This window comes from Aricia agestis, chromosome 10 (genome assembly GCF_905147365.1).
Source record: "Aricia agestis chromosome 10, ilAriAges1.1, whole genome shotgun sequence".
Taxonomy (NCBI): domain Eukaryota; kingdom Metazoa; phylum Arthropoda; class Insecta; order Lepidoptera; family Lycaenidae; genus Aricia; species Aricia agestis.
Window position 1 is genome coordinate 3,931,894 of NC_056415.1, and position 27,326 is coordinate 3,959,219.

At 36.2% G+C, this 27,326-nt stretch overlaps 1 protein-coding gene across 1 annotated transcript in view; it reads left to right on the forward strand.

Moving 5' to 3' along the window:
* The first annotated feature begins 352 nt into the window (after positions 1–352).
* LOC121730932 (calcyphosin-like protein) overlaps positions 353–27,326 on the forward strand; it is a 67,444-nt gene continuing 40,470 nt past the window's right edge. The window contains exon 1 of the mRNA XM_042120156.1: positions 353–425. Within this exon, the coding sequence (XP_041976090.1) occupies positions 362–425 (64 nt within the window). The 5' untranslated portion in view covers positions 353–361. The remainder of the gene's footprint in view (positions 426–27,326) is intronic.

The following is a 27,326-nucleotide window of genomic DNA, read 5'->3' on the forward strand; positions in this document are numbered from 1 at the left end:
CGCGCGGCCTGCTGGAACTTGGCCGCGCACTCCGTGCGCTTTGATTGATGCTGACATCTGCTAATATTTTAATGAAAATAGCTGACTTCTCAACAGTCTTAATTCTTCCTGCAAGATGACAGCAGCTTCACCAACTGACAACTTCAGATTCACAATAGATTTGAACACAATCTACATTTGATCGTATTCAAATCGATTGGATATATGGGATTAAAACAATGATGGAATCCTTTGAACCAAAACAAAATACAACAATACAATGATTATCCTCTCGCAAGGTCGATTCGTATATCAAATGATGTCAGTGGGCAGTCAGGGTCAGTATATAAAGCAGCTGGACCGATTACCGCCAGTTGTGACAATGTCGCTAACAGTGCTGGTGTTTTCGGCTGTGCTAGCCCTGGTCAGGGCTGCTGCGGTTGACCGTAAGTTTATTTGCACAGCTTATGCCTTATCCCTTAGAAATGGTACGCATATTGCAAGAGTCTTTTAAAGGCCGGCAACGCACTTGCAGCTCTTCTGATGTTGCGATTGTCCATGGGCGACGGAAGTTGCTTTCCATCAGGTGACCCGTTTGCTCGTTTGCCCCTTTATTTCATAAAAAAAAAAAAAGTCTGGCGAAATCCTTAAGACCTTAGACACAGAAGCGGCAGTTGTAACAGATTAGTGTACCAGCTTCTATTTCCGAAACTTTATTAAGTACTTATTTGATAACTTCGTCACCGTGTAAGGAACTGTGCATCCATTCCTATGTCGTTTTCTGAACTTCAAATTTCATCTTAATTAGTTCAATGCTTTATTTAGCGAAGGTATAACTTCCGCATTTATAGTACTTATCAGTAAGGAAGAAATACATTTAAGGGGTTCTTTTTCAAGGAGTTTCCCCATAAATCTCAAGTGCAATATTCCATGCCCAATATTGAGATACGCTAATAACTTTTCATGTAGTGTTTGCTCGTCTCACCCCTGTTTGATCGATCTCCTGAATGTTTGATGGTTGGCTTCAAGGGGCATCGCGGCCCCGCACAGCTCATAACTTTTCACCCGCTATAAATACGAAGAGGATTGTAAAATTTAAATAGGAACCCTTTTCGACCAAATTAAACGACAAGTCCATATTATGATTATGAGTATGCGCACACAAATGTAAGATCGTTTGGCAAAACTAGAATCTGAGGAGGGAGCGAGGAGTGAGCGGAGAGGGAGCGGGGTGATCAGACGGATCGGTATTGGTAAATCGCGATCAGACCGTGACAAATTATTGATAGGCAGGTTGGTTACCTAGTTGCGGTAGGTTCTATCGTACCCCTCCGAAGAGGGGTCTGCCGACCACCAGGCAGACGACCGCTGGTGGAGTTGCGGTCGCGGTGTCGTACCCGTGGCTCCGTCGTCGGAGAGAGGGCGCACCGCCAAGTTTTAGTGGGTAGGGCTTTCGAGTGAGTCCCACATATCCGCGTCAGGATCTCCCTCATACCCCGCGGAATGCGTAAATGCATTTCTTGGCGTAAAAAAAAAAAAAAAAAAAAAAAAGGTTCTATCGTACCCGCAACTCTGCCTTAAGCGAGAGGAGTGGAGCACCATGCGGTTTTAGTGGGTAAACTAAGCAGGAGTCCCACATACCCCGGCCGATATCCCCAATTTGCCGGGGATGCGTAAAGCATTTCCCCATGTAAAAAAAGGTATTGGTTACCTCTACATTATACACTAGCATATGTACCTATTGGCCCGTCCAGTTTTACCAAGCGTTTTAAAAGGCACACAGCACAACCGTTTGTTGTACCAATTACAGGCATGTAAATATACGCAAGGTAGTTTAAGATTAGGAAACAGATACTGAATTCGAAGCCGTGAATCCATTTACTCTAATTCATTCAGGTTCGGAATCAATCGTGGCCATAAATAAAATGAAATCCCACGAATGGAAAGCGCTCCGGGCAGATTCCTTATTATATTGCAGGTGTCTGGGTTGTTTTGGAAAGTTCTTTAAGGGATTGGTTTATTTAAATTACACGGCATTATTCCTACTAATTCCTGAATAAGATAATGTTTGGTAAACATTTACCCTCTTATTAATAAACGCCCTATAAGCTTTGAATAGTTATACAGTGTTTTGTCTTCTTCAATCCAATTAAAAATTTCACTTGTGTGACAGGAACAAAACACTATATAACTATTCAAAGCTTATAGGGCGTTTATTAATATGAGGGTTACAATTTACATCTTTCATTTCATTGCATCATTGTGGTAGCAATATAATTGGGTGCTTTCACAAAAATAGGGCAACTTTTGAAGGTATTTTGTCTTCGTCATTTTTATTTTGTTATTAAATTCCCTGTTAGTGTATATGATAGGTGATCAATTAATTGTGTCTTATCTAAAAGGGCCAGTCACTTTATACCTTATTTTAGGAATTTTTTAGAGTTTTTCTAATTTAGGCATCTAGAGACTGACAACTTTTTACCCTTCATGCGCGAGTCCGACTCGCACTTAGCCGATTTTATATTATTTTAGGACCACTGGGTCGATACTTCTTATGTGATATATAAAGAGTGGAACTGTATCACCAAAGTATATATTTTTCAACATTTAGGCCAGACCAAAGCTGTTTGAAATTTGACTGCTCTTGATGAGTTTTAGCTTTTGATATATTTTCAATAATTGTTTTTCTTAAGTCTATTATATTTTTTCAGTTGAGAAGGCTTAAGCAATATATTTATTTCGTTATAGTACTGATGTTTTCATACTAAACGTCAGTCCGAGCGCCTTTAAAAGCTAGGGCCTGATGGTCTAGGGACTGATTATTTGGAATAAAATTGAACTTAAAATTCTACTGCAAATAACATTATGAAGTCTAATATGATATTGCGAGCAATGTATTACTTTTATATATAGATTAATTCATAAGAATTTAATATCAATAAACAACAAAATTACTTATCTAGGGATTGAACAAGTGACTGGAATTACCACGTGGTGGCCCACGAACTTTCATTTTTGCACTGATTTATAAAGTGACTACCGCAGAGCGAGTGTTGTCAGAGAATAACTTCACGTAGTACTCTAAAATTCACCAATAATATTCAACATACATTCTAATGATGTCGCGAAATTTTAAAATTCGTAAGTGGCTAGGGCCTGACGAACAAAGTTGAGGACTCATTCGAGAAAAAATAATTATTGTTTATTTTAACTACAAAATACTCACATAATTAGCTGCGAGTACTTAAATATTTTAAAAAATATTAATAAAAATAAGTATAAAGGTAGTACTTTTTTAAATATGGATTCCTAAACACAAAATTTCGGAGAACGGACACACCTAGGGCCAGACATTTGGGACATATTTAAAAACAGATTTTAAATATATAATAAACTACTCAAAACAAAATAGGGCCCACTTGATATTTATCATCGGCAAAGAAAACAATCAAAAAAATATATTATTTATGGGTAGATATAGTGAGGGTAAAGTGTTATCAATTGCGTAAACCAATAAAATAATGATAATAACTTTAATTTTCTTAAAAATACACATTAGCATGAAAAATTAAATTTTTTACATAAAAACTGATTTTTTCAATTTTTATTTTTGGTAATTTGACGAATAGGGCGGGTTACATAAGGGTGTCCTAGTATCGAGTGGGTCCTCCTCTATTACGAACGCACTCTCTGAGCCTGTTTGGGACACTCTCAATTAAGTGGGTGACATTTTCCTGGGGTATTTGCTCCCAGCACATTTTTAAAGCGTTTATGAGCTCCTGTTCACTATTCACTTCAGTATAATTTGCTTTTAGGCTTCTTTTCATCTGGTCCCATAAATGCTCGATCGGATTGAGGTCGGGGCTCATTGCCGGCCACGGTAAAACTGAGATATTCGCTTCAGATAGAGCCGTCTGGGTTAGGCGAGCCGTATGCGCACGAGCATTATCCTGCATGAGAATAAAATTATTGCCCACACCTTGTGCATAGGGGACGATATGAGGTCGGACCACACGCTCGACGTAGCTGGCAGCAGTTACGGTACCCTCGTTTAGAATTACCAGCTCCGTTTTACCCATTAAGCTGATACCGCCCCACACCATAACACTGGGCCCCCCAAACCGATCAGTCTCGCGGATGCAAGGGTTGGTAAAGCGTTCACCTTCTCTTCTCCACACTCGTATGCGTCTGTCATCACTTGAAAACTTAACTTTTGTCTCATCTGTGAAGAGTACAGTCCTCCAATTGTCCATGGTCCAATCCAAACGCTCACGTGCGAACCTAAGACGAGCTGCACGATGAGCCCTCGTGAGTTTAATGCGCACAACACGCACTCTGGATCGTTGTTCGTCATCATGCAGTCTGTTTCGGACCGTTTGGTCACTTACCAGCGTACCAGTGGCTTGCCGGAGTCGATTTTGTAGAGTACGGGCGGTGACGGTGCGCTCTCTACGGGCAGACAATCGAAGGAATCGATCGTCTTGAGTCGTTGTGGATCGTGTTCTACCTGATCCAGGTCTCCTAGCTACACTGCCAGTCTCCTGGTAGCGTTCCCACACATTTCTGATAGCTCGTCGTGATACTCTAAGTCGTAATGCTACTGATCGCTGTGACTCTCCCTCTTGCAGCAATACCACAGCTCTTGAAGCACTTTCCATGTTCATATGGTTCCGAATACGTGGCATTATAACGTGCTCTAGTAACTCAATTAAAAAAACAGTAAAACAAAGCAAAAAGCGCCTGTAACGATAGTCGGAATACAACTGAATAAGAAATTGGGCATTGGGTGATTTTTACTCAGTTTGTTTTGCCTGACCACTTGAGGGTAAAAATTAGAAAAAGTGTTCTTCTAAAGATCTATAACAACTCATAAACATGTAAGTTTTACGGTGAAACACTTGAACTGGCCCATAAATAAGTCTAAAGCAACATGTTTACACTTTTTGTGAAAAAATCGTGGTGGGCCCTATTTTGTTTTGAGTAGTTTATAATGTTATTTTTAACATACTTTGGGGGATAAATTAAAAACATTGTAAACTATTATTTAGCAATTGTGGTATTAAATAATTAGTATTAATTTTAACTGAAATGTGCTGCGGAAACGAAGTTTCCCTATTTTTGTGAAACCACCCAATTATTAAAACTAGAGATCGCCCAATGGTCGAAATTCGACCTTAATTTCAAGGACATTAGGACTACTACCTACCTATATTTTGTAAAAAACATTAACTTTATAAATTTTTTTTCAACTCTTGTCTCTGGGACTTACCTGAACTGGCCGTGTAAGCATTGTCTAATAGTATCTAGATTCAATAAAAAAAAACTATAATCCATTTTCAATTTGTCAACTTGTTGTCTGTTGACAACTTCAACCATAAATAAAAAGAGTATAATTCGTATGTATAGGCTTGTCACACAAAAATCTGTCATTTCTCATGTGTGTGTGTGTTGTAGTGTGTGTAATGTTTTATTTGTTAAAAAAATGTATGATAAAAGCATAATTTCAAAATAATATTAGTTCGATGCACTCCTTCACCATATAAACTATAACTGTGCAAAATTTCATGCACCTACGTTTCCCCATTTTTCGTAAAAAGGGTTACAAAGTTTTTCGTTCGCGTATTAATATTATGATGATACTTTTCATGTACATATTATGTTTTCATTTTTAAAATGTATTGACAAATGACAAGTGACATAAAGTAATTGTTATTATTACCTCATGTACTGATTTCTTAAACAATATTAATTAGGTTATTTATTTTCATTATTTTTAAATGTGGATAAAGGAAAGGAGCTGAAGTACGCTTTAACAACCGTTTTATTCCATCCAAAGAGCATTTGGCACATTAAAATATGCAACAAATTAGACTACGCCGTTTCGCTATCTTTATAACAAAGTAACCCTAAAAACGATTATTATAATTTATTACATAGCTTGATTGTAGGAAATTATAACATATTTGAGGGTTTTTGTGAGCTGGCTTGGGTTATGGTAATTGTGGGCTCTACCACGCCCACCAATTTCATACCAGGTAGAAATTTTTTACTTAGCATACCATTTTAGAAATTGGTTATTAAAGTCGGAGGCGACGCTTCCTTACAAAATAGAAAAGTCAGAAACTTTGCTTTCAATCGAAGCTCTTTTATTACAATGTTAAATAATAAGGAAGTCTGTACAGATTTTAAATGAGACTTGACTACTTACGGCCATTCCCAATATTTGATCTATCTCTGGTTTTGCCCTACTAGAGATAGGAATAACTCACATTAGACATTAGAGACATATATTTTATGTCAATTGTGAGCTATTCCTATCTGTAGTAAGGCAAAACCAGAGATAGATCAAATGGGCCGTTAGTGAACTTGCAATTGATTATTTCGAATTCGAAGTTAAAAATCAAAGTGTATACAGTTAGGTATTTTATAAAACTACGCGTTATATTAAATTTCATGAAATTTATTTTTTCTAACCCGCGCTGTCGAAAATTATAAAATCGCAAGTTGAAAAGTCATCTATGTGAAAAGTACCTACTCTGGGTTATCCGAGTAGTATAAGCAAATCTGGCATCGCAATTTTAAACAAAACCATGCTTACTGAGTCTGAAAACGGCTCCGAACGGCGCAAGATCGAGAATTAATTTCACTACAAACATTCGGAATGTTCTTTATTCAAATATTCAAATTATTTCAATTTAAACTTCGAACCGGAATCTAGTTTGTCGCCACTAATCGAAATTCCCTTTGATTCGAAAACCCGATACGCCTATTTCCGGGAAATTCAGACTTTCCCGCCAAAAAGCCGCTTGTTACGTCACAGGAACATGTGAAGCTATTTTATACTTAAATCTGATTTAAACAGTGAATTATTAGTGCATAATAAGTATGTACTAATTGCGAATGGCAATAAATAATAATGCTAGAGCCTTGTTCACGTAGGTTTACATTGACAATTAAAGTTTTCTACAATACTATCTCTGAAGTTTTTTTATTATAGTCCTAAGTAGAAAAAAGAATGGTGGGAGATATACTACAACCTTACACAGTGACGGATTAAGACTACTTGATGCCCTAAGCAATCTATGCCTTGCCCCCCCCCCCCCTCCCCCCATATCCGTATGTAAACTAGAATCGGTCTTTAAACTTTTACCACCTAAAAACAGGTTACAGATTTTAGGAGACGTGAGATGTGATGCCCTAAGGACGAATGTTTTTTTTCCTTCTTCTGGGGCACCCTCAGTTGGTCAGACGTGAGAGTGAGACGTGATGCCCTAAGGACGGATGTTTTTTGTCTTTCTTCTGGTGCCGTGAGGACAGACAGGACAGAGGACGTGATGCCCTAGGCAATTGCTTAATTTGTTTAAGGGTTAATCCGTCACTGACCTTACAGTATTTGCTTTGTCACATTTCAGGAGTTGTTAAATTCTTCATCGAAACTCCTTTCAGAATCCTCTTACTTTTATTTATTTATATAGTGATTATTATGTCGTCAGCTTAAATTTCATGTCAAAGGTAAATTAACTTCAAACGGCAAACGGCAATATTTAACGTAATTTCAATTCAGAAGCTAATCTCAGATTACAAAGGTAGACGACAACCTAATTCCGTCGGGTAATTATAGAGCAACAGTCCCCTGTCCCTGTGATCATACGAGTATATTAATTACTACATACTGGCTATGTCGAGTCCTGTACAAATTACATTGACATTTCATGAAAGTACTATTATGTAGTTCAGGAAATGTACAGAATCGAACTAGAAACTTTAGTTACATTAGAATTGGGATACTGGATGTGGGGACAGGCATCCAACCAAATCTCACTGAACCTCATGTGGGGTAGAAGCAAGAAGCTGTTTTAAAGGCACAAAGACGATTACGAGAAAAAATCGGCCAAGTGCGAGTCGGACTCGCGCACGAAAGGTTCCGTACCGATACAGAGCACAAATGGGCTGAAAATTGTGATTTTTGGATGGGAGCCCCCTTAAATTTTTATTTTATTTTAATATTATAAATAAATATTAAAGTACACATATAAAAAAGAATGTGTGAAAAATTCAAGTGCCTACCTCTTGCGATTATCGATATAGAGCGAGAAAGGCCGAAAAAATTTGTTCCCTTAAATATTAATTTTGTTTTGTTTTTAGTATATATTTATAGCTCCCATCCCCCTTAAATATTAATTTAGTTTTATTTTTAGTATATATTTATAGCTCCCATCCCCCTTAAATATTAATTTTGTTTTATTTTTAGTATTTGTTGTTATAGCGGCAACAGATATACACAATCTGTGAAATTTTCAGAAGTCTAGTTATAGCGGTTCTTGAGTTACAGCCTGGAGACAATCAGACGGACAGACAGACGGACAGCCAACGAAGTCTTAGTAATAGGATCCCGTTTTTACCCTTTGGGTATGGAACCCTAAAAAGGCGGTAGTGTGCTATGACTGCATAGAGTCTGGACATAAGAGACCGGAGTGACCACTCCGTAAGAGAAAAATTACATATAATTTGCATAGTTTAGTTTCTTAAGTAATTTGCGAAAACCCACACCACTTTATAGCAGTCGGGTAGAAGCCTACATAAAGTCCTACCTAGTCCTGTATCTCAGGTGTCGGTTATTAATGAGGGCGATTTGTCGAAGACACCCCCGTCTGGGATAAGGGGATGAGCATCAGCATTAATTATACCCAGGGTACGTTCCGAAATATATCCCAGTACTGGCCAGTGTTCACGAACGCCTAGGATCGACGTCATACTTTTGATACGTCACACTTGTCTCCCTTGGTGAGTACTAGGTACTATTGTACTGATGTACATTATGGGGTCGAATACATGTCTTGTACTTGTACGATGGCCAGTACACTGGATTATATTTCAGAACCTAAGCCCAGTGTATCCACATCTTATGAATTACTCATAGTCCAGTCTAGTCGTTATTGTATTGAATTGTTACAGCTATGTTTTGTTTCATACTCATCATAACATAGGTAATATTATCATCATTATGATTATCAATAATCATGAATGCTTCACTTCACTGCAATCACAATGGCATCGCCTTCATTGGTTCTTAAATTTTAAGTTTAAGATAGTTATTGGTGATATGTATAACTGGGCAAAGATCGTATACCGTCTTTAGAAGTTCAGTTTTGGAAGTTTCTGATGGGATTTTACAGTAATTCAAAGCGTTGTCGATTGGTTAATAGTTTGTCATCATCAATAAAACCTTAGAAACCAGATATTAGAGAAATAATTCTTTGTTAGTAGTGAAGCCTTAGACAGAAAACGTAATATTACATTTTCTTAAGTTCAGTTACCTAAAATTCTTCAAAATATGGCCCCAACATAAGCCGCATATTTCTAAAGTTCAAACCACAGTTTTAAAACTTTTAATTCTTATTAGTTAAAGCAAGTAGTTAAGATTTGAACCGCCGTACAACTTCGTTCTCATAATAATAAAACTTGCTGAAAGTTTTTGTTTAAAACATGGTTATGGTATAACTTTTTTTAACGCAATCTTAGAAAAAGCCTCTAACGTGGCGCTAAAAAAGTTGGCCTCTTGAAAGGCACATCTTGAGACTTAAAGTAAGTATAAAATTTTAAAACTTCAAAATTCAATGTTTCATTTTGCTCTAAGCTATGATATTATTATGCCTATACTAGTTCGAAGTATTGTAAAATAAAGTGCACTCTTAAAATATAACGATCATAAAATAACCCTTCACAAAAATGTAGAGATTCTCAAAAATTTTTTGATCGGATTAAAATTTTCACGTTGAATAGAAAACCGCTGGAGGCCCATTTTCAACTAGAACTGTCGTTGTAGGGATTTCATAGAACTATTTCAGTAGAGTTGTTGAAGAGTTTTCGAATATTTTCAGTTCGAAAGTATTTTGTAGTTATGTACGAACTTTTAATATGATTTTGTAAACATTCAACAAGCTTATCTAGAGCTTATAAGTGACGGATATAAAGCCAGAAAATTGGACTTCTTTGAGCGTTAAAACTGACAAATACTTATGATGATGATGTCAAAAATAGATGATGCAAGCACAAATCTTATGGTTTAGGTTTCGGGGGCAATAAATCAATCTAGCTAGGAATCATTTCTAGAAAATGTCATCTTCATCGGTTACCGAGCAAATCTCGGTCAAACAGCTAGTATTCATAATTCTTTCACTTTCTAATTCAACAGAAGAATAGATTTGAATAACACACAATATATTTTATCCTGCATCATATTTCTAGTGTCTCTCTCAACTAATAAAAAAACTACTGAGCATGCCTATTGGTTCTTTTATACATACATCTATCGAGTACATAACGCCAGTATTTAGGCGTCCTCGAATCGGGTTATCGCCGCAGCCCGCAGGGTCATCTGTAGGGATTACAGACTCAATGAGCTTAGCTGGGCCTTTCTGGATCATGTATTGTGAATATATAATCGTTTATAAAACAGATAAGCCTACCCTTTTTCCTTAAAACGCCCGTCGTTTTCCCTAATAAATGATCGTACTTATCGTTTGTAATTCTCCTTTTTCGTGCACAGATAAAAAATCAATTGTATGTTTATCAGCTGCAGTAACGTACGTGTTTTGATTTTTTGAAGTGAAAACTTCTTTAGCGGCGTTGAGCACTTTTGTGGGATAATGGGTAAAAACTGTGAAACTCGCGTCAGATTCTCGTGCTGATCGAAAAAACCGTAAAACGGTTAAAGAGTAGTGTTGTTACATCGAAATCGATTAATCGAACAATCGATTGTTTTTTTTTTCGATTGTCGATATATTTTTTTCGGGGTTTAATCGATTTTCATAAAAAATGGGTTAAAAATTTAATCGATTGTAAGGATTTCGATTAATTAAAGAAATTGATTTTTTTTAAATCAATTTTCATAAAAAAATAATGCACAACGTTAATATTAATACTTAATCAAGTTTTCACTTCTGCCGGCACTCCCGGAGTGCAACCCGTCTTTTTTTTATTAAATAGTAGGTTCCTACCTAGATATGACAGGCTACAACTGGGGACTAACTGCTGAAATGGTATCTGAGTTTTATTTTTATAACGAAATAAGTACAAAACGTTCCGCGCGGCTTCGCTCGCGTAAATTACGTATTTAACGGAAACCGTACCTTTTCCCGCCAAAAATAGCCTATGTCCCTTCACGTGTTTCTCTGTATATCTGTACCATCATAAAAATTGCTGCAGTTGTTCGGGTAAGCTCTTTCTATATATATTTATAAGCTCTTTCAAATAATTTTCTCCGTTTTCTTTCACATTTTCCTCTGTTTCTTGCTCGCTGCTCCTGTTAGTCTTAGCGTGATAATATATAGCCTTATTAGATAATAGATTAATACATAGCCTTCCTCGATAAATGAGGTATCTAACACTGAAAGAATTTTGAGAAATTCTTTCAGTGTTAGATATCTACTGATCTAATTTGAAAATCAGACCAGTAGTTCCTGAGATTAGCGCGTTCAAACAAACAAACAAACTCTTCCGCTTTATAATATAAGTATAGATTTTGTAGTAGCCACTAACACATGAAAAATATTATAGTCTTGCTGACACTGGCTACTAGCCAGTGTCAGCAAGACTATAATATTTTTATCCAAACAATTACTGTTATCTCCAAATTACATTTTGATTTGCGTTTTATTGTGAATTATCTAATTACATTATCTTCGATCATGGACAATCAGTCGTACCTACATGCCAGGGCTACACATTCTTAACAAAATCGAGAGGCCACATAATAGAGGACTTTAGGGCTGCTACTTTTACAGCGAACTTTGTACAATGGACAAATACGACCCTAAAATATTATCACGGTGCTTTGTTACAATCTGTATACTGCACTATCGAAAGTTGAACTTACATAATATACAGTGCGTTACACAGTGTACGGAGGAGACGAAAAATCGGAAATTTTCAATTTTCTTCAATTTTGAATAGGCATTAGTAAAGTGAATACGAGAGTAGAACACCCGCGTGACAATTCGCAATAGTTTTGATGCTACGAGCTACCAAAGTTTAGCGATTTTAGCGGCCCGGAAGCGAAAAGTCCATATTTCTCCAAAACATTTACGTAATAAATAAAATTTTATATTCCACCTGAAAGCCTATTAAATAGGGTATATTTCAAGCCTTTTTTCTGATCCGCTGTGTCGATATTTTACCTACAGTAAAATAATTTTCATTTTTAGGTTTTTTTTTTTAATCCAAAACCAAACAAAACGCGCAATCGAAAATATCGACAAATTAAAGATATACAAGCATTCTATACACACAAAAAAAAATCACCCGTGAGATCTGTTTAGTAACAGTTCTAACTTATGTATTCAATTTACAAACTTAATCGTCAACAGGGTTATCAAACGACGCAACGCTGTATTATTTGCAGTCTTTTCGTTTTGGCGTGACGATCACTTACCTTGTTTTTTTTTAATAAATACTAGAAATAATATTAATTGATTGAAGTGTTACGAACTGACATGCGATTTTTTTACCGACTTCTAAAAAAAGAGGAGGTTATGTGTTTTTTTAAGACTTTTTATAATTTTAAAGTATACTCATTAAAAGCATATATAACTTTCATACTATAAATGTTAATGTATTATGTAACTATTTCTATTGTATTATTGACTATATATAAATACGAGGCTATCTATATATAAATACGTGAGCGAAAAACTTTGTAACCCTTTTTACGAAAAATGGGGAAACGTAGGTGCATGAAATTTTGCACAGTTATAGTTTATATGGTGAAGGAGTGCACCAAGCTAATATTATTTCGAAATTATACTTTTATCATACATTTTTTTAACAAATAAAACATTACACACACAACAATGCGCTACAATGTGCACACTCAAAAAAATGACAGTTTTTTGAGTGACAAGCCTATACATACGAATTATACTCTTTTATTTATGGTTGAAGTCTGTTGACAACAAGTTGACTAATTGAAAATGGATTATAGTTTTTTTTATTGATTCTTAGAAACTATTAGACAATGCTTACACAGCCAGTTTGAGGTCAGCTGAGTCCCAGAGACAAGAGTTGAAAAAAATATTTTTTTACAAAATATAGTAGTCCTAATGTCGTTGAAACTAAGGTCGAATTTCGACCATTGGGCGATCTCTAGTCCATTGAAAGACGTATGGTGGCAGCCCTAGCGAGGGATTTCACGATCAAATATCTCCAATACTAAACGGATCTGACGAGTGATTTTTTTGTGTGTATAGAATGCTTGTATTCTTTAATTTGTCGATATTTCCCATTGCGCGTTTTGTTTGGTTTTGGATAAAAAAATAAAAACTTAAAAATGTAAATTATTTTATTGTAGGTAAAATATCGACACAGCGGATCAGGAAAAAGGCTTGAAATATACCCTATTTAATAGGCTTTCAGGTGGAATATAAAATTTTATTTATTACGTAAATGTTTTGGAGAAATATGGACTTTTCGCTTCCGGGCCGCTAAAATCGCTAAACTTTGGTAGCTCGTAGCATCAAATAAGCCCGTCAGAATGAACAACTTTTTCTATGAGAACAATGCTGGGAACTCAAAAAAAAATCGTCTTCATACCCATACAGATGCCCGAATCAGCTATTTGTATGGGTATGAAGACTTTTTGAGTTTTGATCTTCTATAAGAAAGAGATCTTGTATAAGAAAAGATAAGAATCCGCAAGTTGTAGTTGAGAAGCCCTTAGAGGTATTTGTATGAACCGGCGCCGCGGCGGAAGGATGTCACATATCACACGAGAATGCGTGTAGCACATGTTTTACATACCGTATTCTGAATTTTAAAAGCGATTTACCTTTAACCAACTTTGTAAAAAGGAGAGGTAATGATTTTGATAGTACTTGTACTTTTTTGTTTAGCGTAGCTGTTGATTTAATATGAGACTTCAATATTATATTTTGAACAATGAAGCTTGAAGTCTAAAGATAGAGTCCGATTCTTACATTTCGAATATCTTTTCGATTCCATACTGTTTCATCCGCTCATTAGAAAGCGAATGAGACAGCTAGCATCCGAAGCAATAAAGTAAGATAGAGATACTACATGACGCCTGCAACTTTGTTGCGTCAAAATTGGTTTATCGCGCGGGAACGGTACGTTTTTCCGGGATAAAAAGTATTCTATGTCCTTTCCCGGGATTCAAAGTAACTTCATACCAAATTTCAACAAAATCGGTTCAGTGATTAAACAAGCGTGATGAGGTGATAGACAGACATACCTTCGCATTTATAATATTAAAATGGATTTCCATTGGTGATTCCAAATGGTATAAAATTTCATGATGCTGACAACCCCAATATTTGCTATGATTATATTTAATTTTGTAAAACTACCTACACTAAGTACACCTAAAGATAATTAATTTCGAAACCGGTCGTGTAATTTGTTAATAATTTCTTAATATAGTGGAAAAAGTGCACGGAAATTGCGTTTTATTGGTGTTCAACATGAATTTCCACCAAGAACCAACGGTACAATCAATTACATATAAAATGGATTTGTCAAAATTTTTTTCACCAGAAAATTCAACACCTACAAATTACAGGAAACAGATCTACACTAATCCCATTAAATCCCAGGTCTAGTGCATTAGGGGTGTGTATCCAGGCGTCACCTGCCGTAGGGACTGAGGGTAGAGACGTAGAGGGATGCTCTCAGCCTAGACAAGGGTCGTTATAGCCGGTTAAATATTTAATTGCGACAAACGTTTACTTTTTGAACTAGCTAATGCTACTTAATGTTTTCAAGCGGGAAAAACGTAGCTTTTAGTTAAATATTACTAGTGAAATAAAAAAGTCATTTTGTATTAATTTAAAAATAATATTTTCGATAAAGTCATACAATCTAGAAAAGCTATTGTTATTACCAATAAATTAAGAACTTATTCTACGGAATAGACAAAGTGACAGTTTGACAGAAAAAATCTTAATCATTTTGTCGCTAAAATCTGTCGGTATTTTTATTATACTTTGGTATTGATACAGCCTGCAGGTGCATAAATTGCAACAATAACTCAGAATTTGGGGTCAAAATAGCATCGACTAAAATTCGGAGGTGTTAATAGATACGGCTTACGTCCATACATATTGTTGTTATAGCTCGGTTTTGCACTAATCTAAACGGCAGTTACATTGAAATATACGCCGTATCATTAGGGAGATAATGGTGATAATCCCTCGGCCGCCGCCCCGTACATTGGCCTGCACTCGTAGTTACAATTAAGGCGGCAAATGTGTTGTTTGCATCGTTATTGCGTCTATACGACTCGTCCACAATCGCGGACACAATGCCTATTGTTCTCTTTTTCCAGCTTAGCAAATATCAGTAAGTTGGAAAGAGACGGAGAGATACATTCTGAGAATGAAAATCTCAACTTTTTTGTCGCTAATTTTCTTACAGGTAATTAAGCGTTATAGTAGGGGAGGTGGTGCTATCGTTTGCTAAGTCATTTCATACCGACCAAATTTTTGTCCAGCGGTAGCTTAATATTTATCAATCAATATAATCAGCGTCAGTCGCCGCACCCGTGGTGGGATGTTAACTGAGAGTATTTCAAAGTTGTAAAAAAAAATAATTGCGAAAAGTGATTTTATACCGAATGAAAATTTTATGGATGATTATTGAGGTCATGCTTAACCAAAAATGCACCGTCAGCCGTATCACAGACGGGGCATTCAACGTCAGTCGCGTTACTGAACTATGTTAAAAAAATTAAAATATAAAGTCATTTCATACCGTACAAAATTTATACAGGTGAATGTTGATACCTTTTTAATAATAAAGACCATTTTTAGGGTTCCGTATCCAAAGGGTAAAACGGTACCCTGTTACTGAGACTTCGTTGTCTGTCCGTCTGTCCGTCCGTCTGTCTGTCTGTCTGTCTGTCTCCAGGCTGTAACTCTAGAACCGCTATAGCTATACTTCTGAAAATTTCACAGATCGTGTATATTTATTGCCGATATAACAACAAGCACTAAAAATAAAATAGAGTTAATATTTAAGGGGGGTTCCCATACAAGCAACGTGATTTTTTGGCCTTTTTATGGTAACAGCTAGGCACTTGAAATTTTCACAAAATCCTTAATTATATTTGAACTTTAATAATTAATAATAAATTTAAAATAAAGTAAATATTTAAGGGGGCTCCCATACAAAAAACACAAGTTTTGTATACCTTCGCTATATACCGGTACGGAACCCTTAGTGCGCGAGTCCGACTCGCACTTGGTCGATTTTTTAAGAATATAAAATGAAGTTCTAAGAGCTGACGATGACGAACTTATTACATTCCAGTCAAAACAATCACTAACGAAGTGGTTTTTCATTTGATATCCATTCACAAACAGTTACCCCACAAGGGACGCTCCCCTCTATTGAAATGGAATTTTTCATTTCAATCTCTTTTAATACTGAAATATAAAAAATTTGCACTGCCTTGCGATTCAATGGAAATATTTTACAACTATTAATTGAATTGCGGTAGTTAAATTATTCACATTAATTACATTATTTTGTAATCTATCGAATTAACTTTTTTTTGTTTTAATGAAATAAGGGGGCAAACGAGCAAACGGGTCACCTGATGGAAAGCAACTTCCGTCGCCCATGGACACTCGCAGCATCAGAAGAGCTGCAAGTGTTTTTAGCCAAGTTGCCGGCCTTTTAAGAGGGAATAGGGTAATAGGGGAGGGTAGGGTAGGGAAGGGAATAGGGTAGGGGTTAGGGCATTGGGCCTCCGGTAAACTCACTCACTCGGCGAAACACAGCGCAAGCGCTGTTTCACGCCGGTTTTCTGTGAGAACGTGGTATTTATCCGGTCAAGCCGGCCCAGCCATGCCGAAGCATGGCTCTCGCACGTATAAACTTATTGTATATATTATAGTAATTTTAAGGTAATAGACAGAATTGTTATATTATCTACTAGATGTCCCGCGCGGCTTCGCCCGCGTAAATTAGAAATTTTACAGAAACCGTAGGTACATTTTCCCATAAAAAATATTTCCCCCGTTTTTCCCACATTTTTTCTGAGTTTCTTCTATCGTATTAGTCTTAGAGTAATAATATAACCTTCTCGATAAATGATGCGTCTTACTCGATAAATGATCTATCTAACACTGAGATAAGTTTTTAAATCGGACCTGTAGTTTCTGAGATTGACGCGTTCAAGCAAACATACTCTTCAGGTTTATAATATTAGGTAGGTATAGATTTTTTTTAATTATCGCTTGACAAACTCGAGTCTCGATCTAAAAGACTATGAAATGGTATAATTTGTTAGTGATGATGATGATGATGAAGAATGTAATTTGCATAGTAGCATATGCTTTCTGTTCTTAAAACAACGCCGAAACTCCCAAACTTGTATCTATAAAGAATCAGGAGTTCTCTCAGCACCATCCGAACCACGGTATACCAGGTATATATCGGTGCAAAATCTTACTTGTTGGTAGCATATGCTTAGAATACTTCTCACGAAACCGAAGTCACCACATGTTTCCCTATAAGTTTTGAGGAGTTCCCTCGATTACTTATGGATCCTTCAGCAGATCACCACTTTTGTGAATATAATACCAAATTGGGATGATACCCTATATACCAAAAGAAAAATTTTGAAAATCGATTAACAAACGGCGGAGTAATCGTTGAATATAAGAAAACGAACATAACACCTCCCCCATTTTGAAAGTCGGTTAAAATTGTAGCCTATGTGTTATTCTGATGTATAAGCTACATTATTGTAAAGTTTCATTAAAATCCGTTCAGTAGTTTTTTGCGTGAAAGAGTAACAAACATCCATACATCCACACATCCATACATCCAAACAAACTTTCGCCTTTATAATATTAGTAGGATAGTAGGATAATAATTATTATTCTAAGGGCTTGTTTCACCACTTCCTGATAAGGCTATCCACCAATTAACTTGACAGATCAAGTATGGATAATCTGTCAAAAAAGTTGTGAATAGCCTATTAGGCACTTTATCAGAAAGTGGTGAAATAGGCCCTATACCATCTATAAAATATCTCAAGCATCAAAATCAAAGTACAAAACCTGCCACAGGAAATAGAGACAATTATTTAGAGATGACAGAGACAGCTCTAGAAATAGAGCCTCTTCGGAAATAAGACCACTTAAGGACACGCCACAAGCATCCTTCACAAGGATAGAGCGATACCTACTCTCTATAATTTTATAATTATAATTATATATTATAATTATAATGCTGAGCGTTCACACTTCACGATCACGACGTTCGTAGATTCAAATGGCGTATTGACACTCCAAAAATGTTAGGTAAAATCAGTTACTTTAGGCACTTTTGAAGACGTTTAGGGGAAAATAATTGTTATGCCCATGACCACCACAGTCCACCACCTTATATATATATCGGTTCGGTAATAAATCGGTTTAGATAGTTTTTCAAAAGTTTGTATTCTTAAAAGTGTATTCTTTGAATAGGGAATATTGCTCAAAGGTCGGAGCAGAAGACATTACACTACTAGCACACAGTAAATACGTGGCACACGTCATCAGAATATTGACAGAAACGTTGTAAGCAAAACTTTTGGAACGAAGTTTTTAGGGTTCCGTACCCAAAGGGTGAAAACGGGACCCTATTCATGAGACTTCGATGTCTGTCTGTCCGTCTGTCTGTCTCCAGGCTGTATCTCAAGAACCGCTATAGCTAGAGTTCTGAAATTTTCACAAATTGTGTATATATATCTATTGCCGCTATAACAACAAATACTAAAAACAAAATAAAGTTAATATTTAAAGGGGGCTCCAATACTACAAACGTGATTTTTTGGCCTTTTTTGCTCGATATCAATAATGTCAACCGGTAGGCACTTGATATTTTCACAAAGGCCTTAATTATATTATCTACTTCAATATTTAAGAATAATATTAAAATTAAATAATAAATTAAGGGGGGCTCCCATACAAAAACACAATTTTTGGTCTATGTTTGCTCTATAACAGTACGGATAACGGAACCCTTCGTGCGCGAGTCCGACTCGCACTTGGCCGATGCTGGTGCTGCCTCTAGCTTGCAAATATTGCAGTAATATTAAAACGTCATAATAATAACTCCCACACCAGTTTCGGTGACGATGGCCGGTTTCATTGAAACCAGGCCAGCTACGCAGGAGTAATTTTATACTTCCCAAGTGTGTGCGCAGTACACAAGAGCACTCTCTATTCCTTTACTCTCATGACCCAGTGGGACGGAATACCGACACGAAGGGCAAGAGATCAGGCGCAGGACCGACTTTTTACATGCCCATCTGACGCATGGATCATATTCTTACTTGTCAGACAATCAGGTGGTCAGCCTGCATTGTCCTAACCAAACTTGGAAATAACAATATGTTTCCAACGCGGGAATCGAACCCACGACCTCCGAGTCAAGAGCCGCGCTCTATACCACTAGACCACGGAGGCGTAAAACGTCATAAGTGGACGTATCGTCAAACTAGGTTTGAGCTTCCATGTGGAGTGCGTCAGCTCTTCCGTGCGTAAGCCCCAGCCAAACCAGCTTAATCGACGATTTTCTCAATTACGATTCCTTTCGAATGTTTGTCGAAGGACCACTATTTTTTATAACCTAGTGGTTATAAAAAATAGTGGTCCTTCGACACCACTAATGCTAGTGGTTACGGATAATGACACCGACACGTTGCCCGTGACGAATTCTCGGGTTAGACTAATGTTCGTCACGTTAACAATAAGGATTAGTTACAGTGGATTTTGATGAAAAATGTCCCGTCACTGACGTGACGTCAACGTCTACCGTACGTAACGTACTACCAACAAGCGTCAAATACTCTGTTCAAAATAAATTTAATCCAAACGTAAATAATGCGACAGTAAATAATATATTAAGTAAGTTGATTGTGCTGAAAAGAAAATACAGTGCAGCAAAAAATTATAACATTTTAGTTTTTGTAAAAAATTTTTTAGGATTGAAAATTGCCCTGAATAGATTGAACTAGGTATAAAGATAAACGACTATATACCTTATAAGTACCTATATCTATGCAATATATTACAATCTGCTAGGGCTGTTTAAAAGTTAGGAATAAAGAAAATTAATAAAGTTTCGGCGACGGAAATGTGAAAAGTTTTAAAAATTATTTACAAAGTCTACCTGAATAAGTTACCTTTATAACACCTCCGGAGAGGGTACAACATAATAAGCAATTACAAGTAACGCAATCAATAAAAGTTGCGTGCGTTGTTAATTTTAAGCTCCAAAAGCACGTAAAGCACGCGTCCAAACCCCTTGAACTTTTAAAGCTTATAGGGTTGCCTCTTACCTTTGTAGAGCTTTTAACTTAGAAGCACTCTTACGTCATGTAGATTAAAGAATTTTAGTTTTAGTAAGTTAGCAATTCATTAGAAACTAGAAAGTTTCAGCTAAATACGACATTATTTTAAGCAATTTTGATTTTAAGAAATACATATTATTGCAAAATCAAAACAATTCATTATTATTATACAGTGTGTAACAAAAATAAGTGATAATACCTACTTTAGGGTGTGTACGTGTTCCTTGTAGAGAGTTCACTGTGAAAGTAGCAGCTCTGAAAGACGATTTTTTTTTCACTTTTGTATGGGCAAGGGCCCGAGCGTCACGAGTTTCCCCATACAAAAGTGAAAAAAATTTTTGGTCCTTCAGCGCTGCCACTTTCACAGTGAACTGTCTACAAGGAAATCGTACACACCCTAAAGTATTATCACTTATTTTTGTTACACTCTGTATATACGTATACATGTATGTAATAAATTAATAATGAATCGTTTTGATTTTGCGAAATATCTCAAACTGACTTGTTCATATTGCTGTTATAGACTTATAGCTCTGCAAGTCTTCCTATATTTTTGCAAGTTAGAAAGCTTTTACAAGACTACTTTAAATATATTTGTACGTTTGACAGCCCTATTGTAGGATTACGTGAGGCGCTGTGATGGAATTACGTTTTCCTCCCGTTAATTGTTACCGGTCACGTGGGGATTAATGACCCCCCGTTAGCGTTATATACGGCCCCATAAACTCATTAACCATAGGGCATCAACGGGAGTGACCAACGGTTAGTTAAAAATGAAAAAAAAAAAAAACAGGAATTCTGGCATTAGATGTGAGTTAACTAACTAACCTTACCTAAACTAACGGTCACACTCAGAGAGATAATGATTATTATTTGAGTTTAATTTATTGAAGAGATTGACAGAAAAATAATAATAATATCTATGGACGCTTCTGTCTTTGTTTGTCTGTTCGTCAGTCTGGCCCCGTGCTAAGTACCTGAAGGACTTGTGTTACGGGTACCAGACAACGGAAATATATTTAATACTTTTATACTATACATACATTTAAGATTTTTATTATATTATACACATATTTAATACACATCCAGACCCGGGAACATTGAAAACTTTTTGTTCCGTCGGCGGGATTCGAACCCGCGACCCCCGGCTTGAGCTGCCACACACTCAACCAATTGAGCCACAGAGGTCGTCAAGGTTTGGCTTATGCCAAAATCTCCAATTAAATTAAAGTTATAATAATTATTAATTAATAATCATTAAAATGTCTCTGAGTACGACCGTTAGCTTAAGTAAGGCTAAGGGCTCATTTCACCACTTCCTGACAAGTTCCGTATAGACTATCCACATTTTATCTGACAGATACAGCCGGATAGGCTATCCACATCTTATCTGTCAGATAAGATGTGGATAGCCTATCCGGCATTATGTAGGTGGATATTGTATATAATATTTAGTTACAAAATTGTAAACTTTATTTTAAAAGATTAATTTTTTTCTCATTTTTTTTTGGTAAAAAAGTGGGCCCCGTGCGAGTTTCTTACGCCGGTTCTTCTCGCCGGGTTAGTTCCCGAACCGGTGGTAGGCATCATGTAGGACTTTCTGAAAACATTTATTTTAAATTTATTCAGAAATAAAACAATTTTGATTTTGATTTTGTTGGAATAGGGTAGCAGCATAAGATAGCAAATTAAAATTACAATTTACAATTACTGTAACTCGTAATATTAATTTGTGCTTGCGATTATAATTTCAATACTTGCACTGTAACAATAGTGATTATTATAAATAAGGCAAGTCGTTTATTTGGTGAATAAGACTGGAAGTTTGAATATTTTTTTGGATTTTTAAGTCTAAAGTATCAATGCAGCTGCAGCTTTTGCTCGTTGCTTCATTTTAAAATAAATTCAGATTCTATTTTTAAAAAGACATCAAGAAACGAATATAAAAGACGATGAAGTAAATAAGAGCGCGAAAGACATTATTATACAGTTTGCAAAAACTCATTTGCTATTCATAGTGGCTGCATTTGAATATGGTGATAATTTTTTGGCAGCCGCGAACAGCGTTAGACCATTAGCAAAATCGTGAAATGGAATATTTATGGTCCTGGAGTGTTACAAAAGATTCTGTCTACTCTGACAATGTGGTGATGTCTGGAAGAGCCAAAATATAGGCGTAGGAACATAAGCGCGTGACTATATTTTTACAAGAGCTTAGCTTACTCTGTTGGAGATTCTAAAAAATTCTCTCCAAACTGTCGAAGGCACGTACCAAACACGAATACCGCTACATATACGAAGAGTACGGTAAATATCGTAAGTTGTATGACTCATGGATCGATAGGTAAACAAACTTTATCCGAACTCTATAATGAACGCAAAGAAAGTCGTAACTCGTAACAGATCGTATGAGTCATTACTGTCTGAATCGATATATTCATACTATGTTCGTACTTTGTACACCATTAAGATACTAGATAACATACATTTCATTGGTTATCATTCGGATTGGATTAAGTTTAAAGATTTTACCGATTTAAGTTTGAGTTAAAGTTGGAACAAAATTGAATATAACTTTAAAATCTCCTTAGTTTTTTATTATTATCAACGTCGGAACAACTATACTAGAATCATCACAACAAAATATACATGTACTAGATGACGCTCGCATGAACTAAGTTGCCCTGGGCCTCTATCATGAGCTCTTAAATCCATTCACTTTACGTCTTTATACAGTCAGTATAAGGACGTAAAGAGAATGGATTTAAGAGCTCATGATAGAGGCCCTGAAATTCTCTTATCACGCGAAAATCGTACATTTTCTAGGACTCAAAGTATCTCCATACCAAGCTAAATCAGTTTAGGGGGCGTCCACAAATTACGTGAGGTGTTTAGGGGGGAGGGGGTCGAGTCAAATCTCATCTAATCTCACGTTGGGGAGAGGGGGTCGGTCGGTCTCGGCAAATCTCACGTAATTTTTACTCAACAAAATAATAAGTACTATTTTTGTCCATTTCATCTAGACTGTACGTGTATGCTTGAGATTTACGGCCGTTCCCAATATTTGATCTATCTCTGGTTTTGCCCTACTAGAGATAGGAATAGCTCACAATTGACATAAATTTATGTCTAATGTGAGCTATTCCTATCTCTAGTAGGGCAAAACCAGAGATAGATCAAATATTGGGAACGGCCGTTAATCGTAAGCGTAATCGTTATACGATTAAGATCATTCACAAATTCGTTCGAAATAAAATCTACTGACTGTCAAACCAAACGTTAAGGTACGTAAGAAACAGACATTTTGAAAAATCTCAAGTGAGATTTGTAGGGGGAGGGGTGGTTGAATAAAATCTCACGAAATCTCACCAGGGGAGGGGGGGGAACCAAAAAATTAAAAAAAAACACCTCACGTAATTTGTGGATGCCCCCTTAGCGGTTTGGACGTGAAGAGGTAACAGACAGACACATTTTCACATTTATAATATCAGTACACGATAAGTAAACTTACAAGTTGTACCAGTACGGTAGAGTTGGGGAAACATGCCCAGCGCCGGCGGGCATCGAGTAACATCCATTACTCCGTCGATTTGTCGATGTTTACGAGCCAAACTCTTACACCTAAACCTAGATGTTTTCCTAGAAATGTTTACCAGAGAAAACATTTTAAGGAAACGATACTCAACGCCAGTCAGTCTGAGGGATTTCACATTGCAACGTGACGTACGATGCATTTTTAAATGAGCCGTTCAAAACTGAAGTATACTCTATCCACGAAGATACGAATTGAATTAACAGATTTGCGGTGTTGGGCTGCCTGTTCCAATAATTTGGGATAGCTAAAATTTTAAAAATACATTACAACGTTTCACTATGCAATGTGAATTGACCCTTAGATCTTTTAGAATTTCGATACTTTCTAGAAGAGTATAGTACTAGAGAAAATATTTAGGAAAACAATAACAACACTTATTTAAAAATTGTTGAAACATGTAGAGATTACTAGAGCTTCCAATTATTATTCTTAAAAGTTTAAATTTCTAGTTAATGTCAGTGGCATAACATCATTTAAATATCTATCCAGGACGCTTCACACCACGTCAGTCTGGCCCCGTGGTAAGTACCTGAAGGACGTCCTGTGTTACAGGTACACCAGACAACGGAAATATATTGAACTGGATGACACCCGCAACTCCGTTGCGCCAAAACTCGTTTATCGCGCAGGAACCGTACATTTTTCCGGGATAAAAAGTATCCTATGTCCTTTCCCGGGACTCAAAGTATCTCCATGCCAAATTTCAGCAAAATCGGTTCAGCGGTTCGCGCGTGAAAAGGTTACAGACAGAAAGACAGACAGACGGACAGACAGACAGACACACTTTCGCATTTCTAACATTAGTATGGAAGTATGGATACTTCTATACTATACAGTATACATTTAAGAAGACCCAGGAACATTGAAAACTTTTTGTTCCGTCGGCGGGATTCGAACCGTCGACCCCCGATTTGAACTGCTCACCAACTGAGCCACAGAGGTCGTCGTTATGAGGTATAACAACTATTGTTTAAAAAAACTAAACAAAGACCTAAGTGTACGATGTTGAAAAACGGAAAAGTGCGATAGCTGCTGAAACCCCATAAAAATACCAGCTTTTTTCGATTTAGGTAAAATGTGAAATTACAAAAACTTGGTTCCAAATTACAGTAGAAGCACGGGACCTAATATATGTTTTTACATCGGAACATAAAAGTTTAACGTACGAACACCTCTATAATTTTCCCGCGCGCTCGTAAAGGCGCCATCTTGTTTTTCATGTTTCGCGCGGGAAAACCCCGTGTTGTTTCTTTTGTCGGGAAAATGTAAGTGGTTTTCGGCCAGTATTAAGTAAACTGAATTTGGGGTTGTAAAAAGAGTTCTTTATTAAACAAATACTCTTTTTTGTCGCCAGCTGAGTGCTACGTTTTTTAAATAGTTACGTTCGTTTTATTGATTGATGGTCGGTTTGTGTGTTTTTTGATGAGAGTTTATCTACTCTACAACGTTGTTAATTAGTTAATATTTTGAAATTAGCCAAAAGCACTGGTGATTATTATCTAATCAAATTACTCGAGTCAAAAGTTGAGGACCAGACTTGAATCAGTATAAAATTATCTACTACATAACATAAAATTAAAATATAACTAGATATGATTAACCTAGTACGTAGTGAAAGTGAACACGTATGAAAGTAATTATATCGGTCTGAGTTCAAGTTTCGACGTAGACAACTTTCATAAATCATAACTAAAGCACATATTAAGACTTTTGTTCATTAAAAAAATCTTTATAATTCAGATTTTGTTACCGTTTGGTAAACTATGTAGAAGGAAGGTCAGTTATAAGTTAGGTTGGTACTAAAACATGCTACTAAATTACAGAAATGTTAAATCAATCAAATCAGTATGTTATGATTGATTCAAATAACAATTAAAAGATAACCACTTTTACAAATAATAAAATTAAATTAGGAAATTTAAAAAAAACCCCGCCAAACAAATTTAAAAATTAATGAAATAATATATTTTTCTAATTTTAAGTTTAAATAATTCCTAATTGTAAAGTGATATTTTAGTCCATAATTGTTGTCACGGTGTGTCGGGGGACCGCCAACAGTGTATTTTGTATTTTGTATCGCCAAGTCACTGATTGTCTCGATTTGGTTCGCTGAAAATTTACCCTTAAACTATAATGTTATGTGAAATCAAACATCTACATTAGCGGTCCCCCGACACACCTTGACAACAATTATGGACTAAAATATCACTTTACATTTAGGAATTATTTAAACTTAAAGTTAGTGAAATATATTATTTCATTACTTCTTAAATTTGTTTGGCGGGGTTTTTTTTTTAATTTCCTAATTTAATTTTATTTCATGTTTTTTAAACTTGTGTTGGTTATAGTGCAAAATAATTCCTATCAACAGGATCATATTATTATATCCCAATGAATACCATCTAGGAATGTCCTTTTGGATGAGGCCGTCAATATGAGTCCAAACATGAAACCTCCACTTTGAGTTCATATGGAGCTCGGCTCCTATAGAATCCAGGTGATGCTGCAGCAGCAGCATGCAAAAATTTATTGGTTATCTACGTCTTACTAGTCGCCGCAATTAAAATGAGCCCAAACACGAAACCATTGCTCTAAGTTGGTGAGGAGCTGGGTATCCTATTGATTACCAGGTGATGCTGCAGCACCAGGTCAACTTTCCATTAATGTGTAAATATTCATAAATGTCACGAACTAGAATGCAATAAAGCCCACCAAACGACTGCAAGTTGCTAATCGGCCCTTCACGAACCAGATGAACCGCGATTTTTCAGCACGGAGCAGGCTGATGATTATTAACTATAGCTAAGAACACTCTCAATTAATTCAGCTTTCAAACAAAAAAAACTAGATCAAAATCGGTCCACCCGTTTGGATGCTACGATGCCACAGACAGACAGACAGACAGACAGACAGACACGTCAAACTTATAACACCCCTCTTTTTTGTCGGGGGTTAAACAGTAAAATATACAACCACAAACTGATATATTTTGTGTGGCATTTTGCAAGCACCACATTTTATTGCCGTAATAATGGCATGTACTATTATTATTTAACTAGATATAACGTCACGCGATAATAAATTAAAAACTTATAAAGGTGCACCTTACATTGAAAACTTTCTGTAAAAGAATGTTAAAAAGCATCGCAAAAATCTACAGTGGTATCATCAGTGGTCACATTTAGCAATTCCTCTCAATCAATTCAGTAAATGAATTGTCAAAACTGTCAAACTGACAAATGTCAAATCAGTACAAAAATACAGAAATGAATTGCAAGCAGAGTTGCATTTTGCGATTTTAGAAAAATGTATCATATTATGATTCATATCATGATTCTTCAAAGCGACCGTTTTAGCCCCGCAGTATTCCCTAAGTTGAACAATACTTAG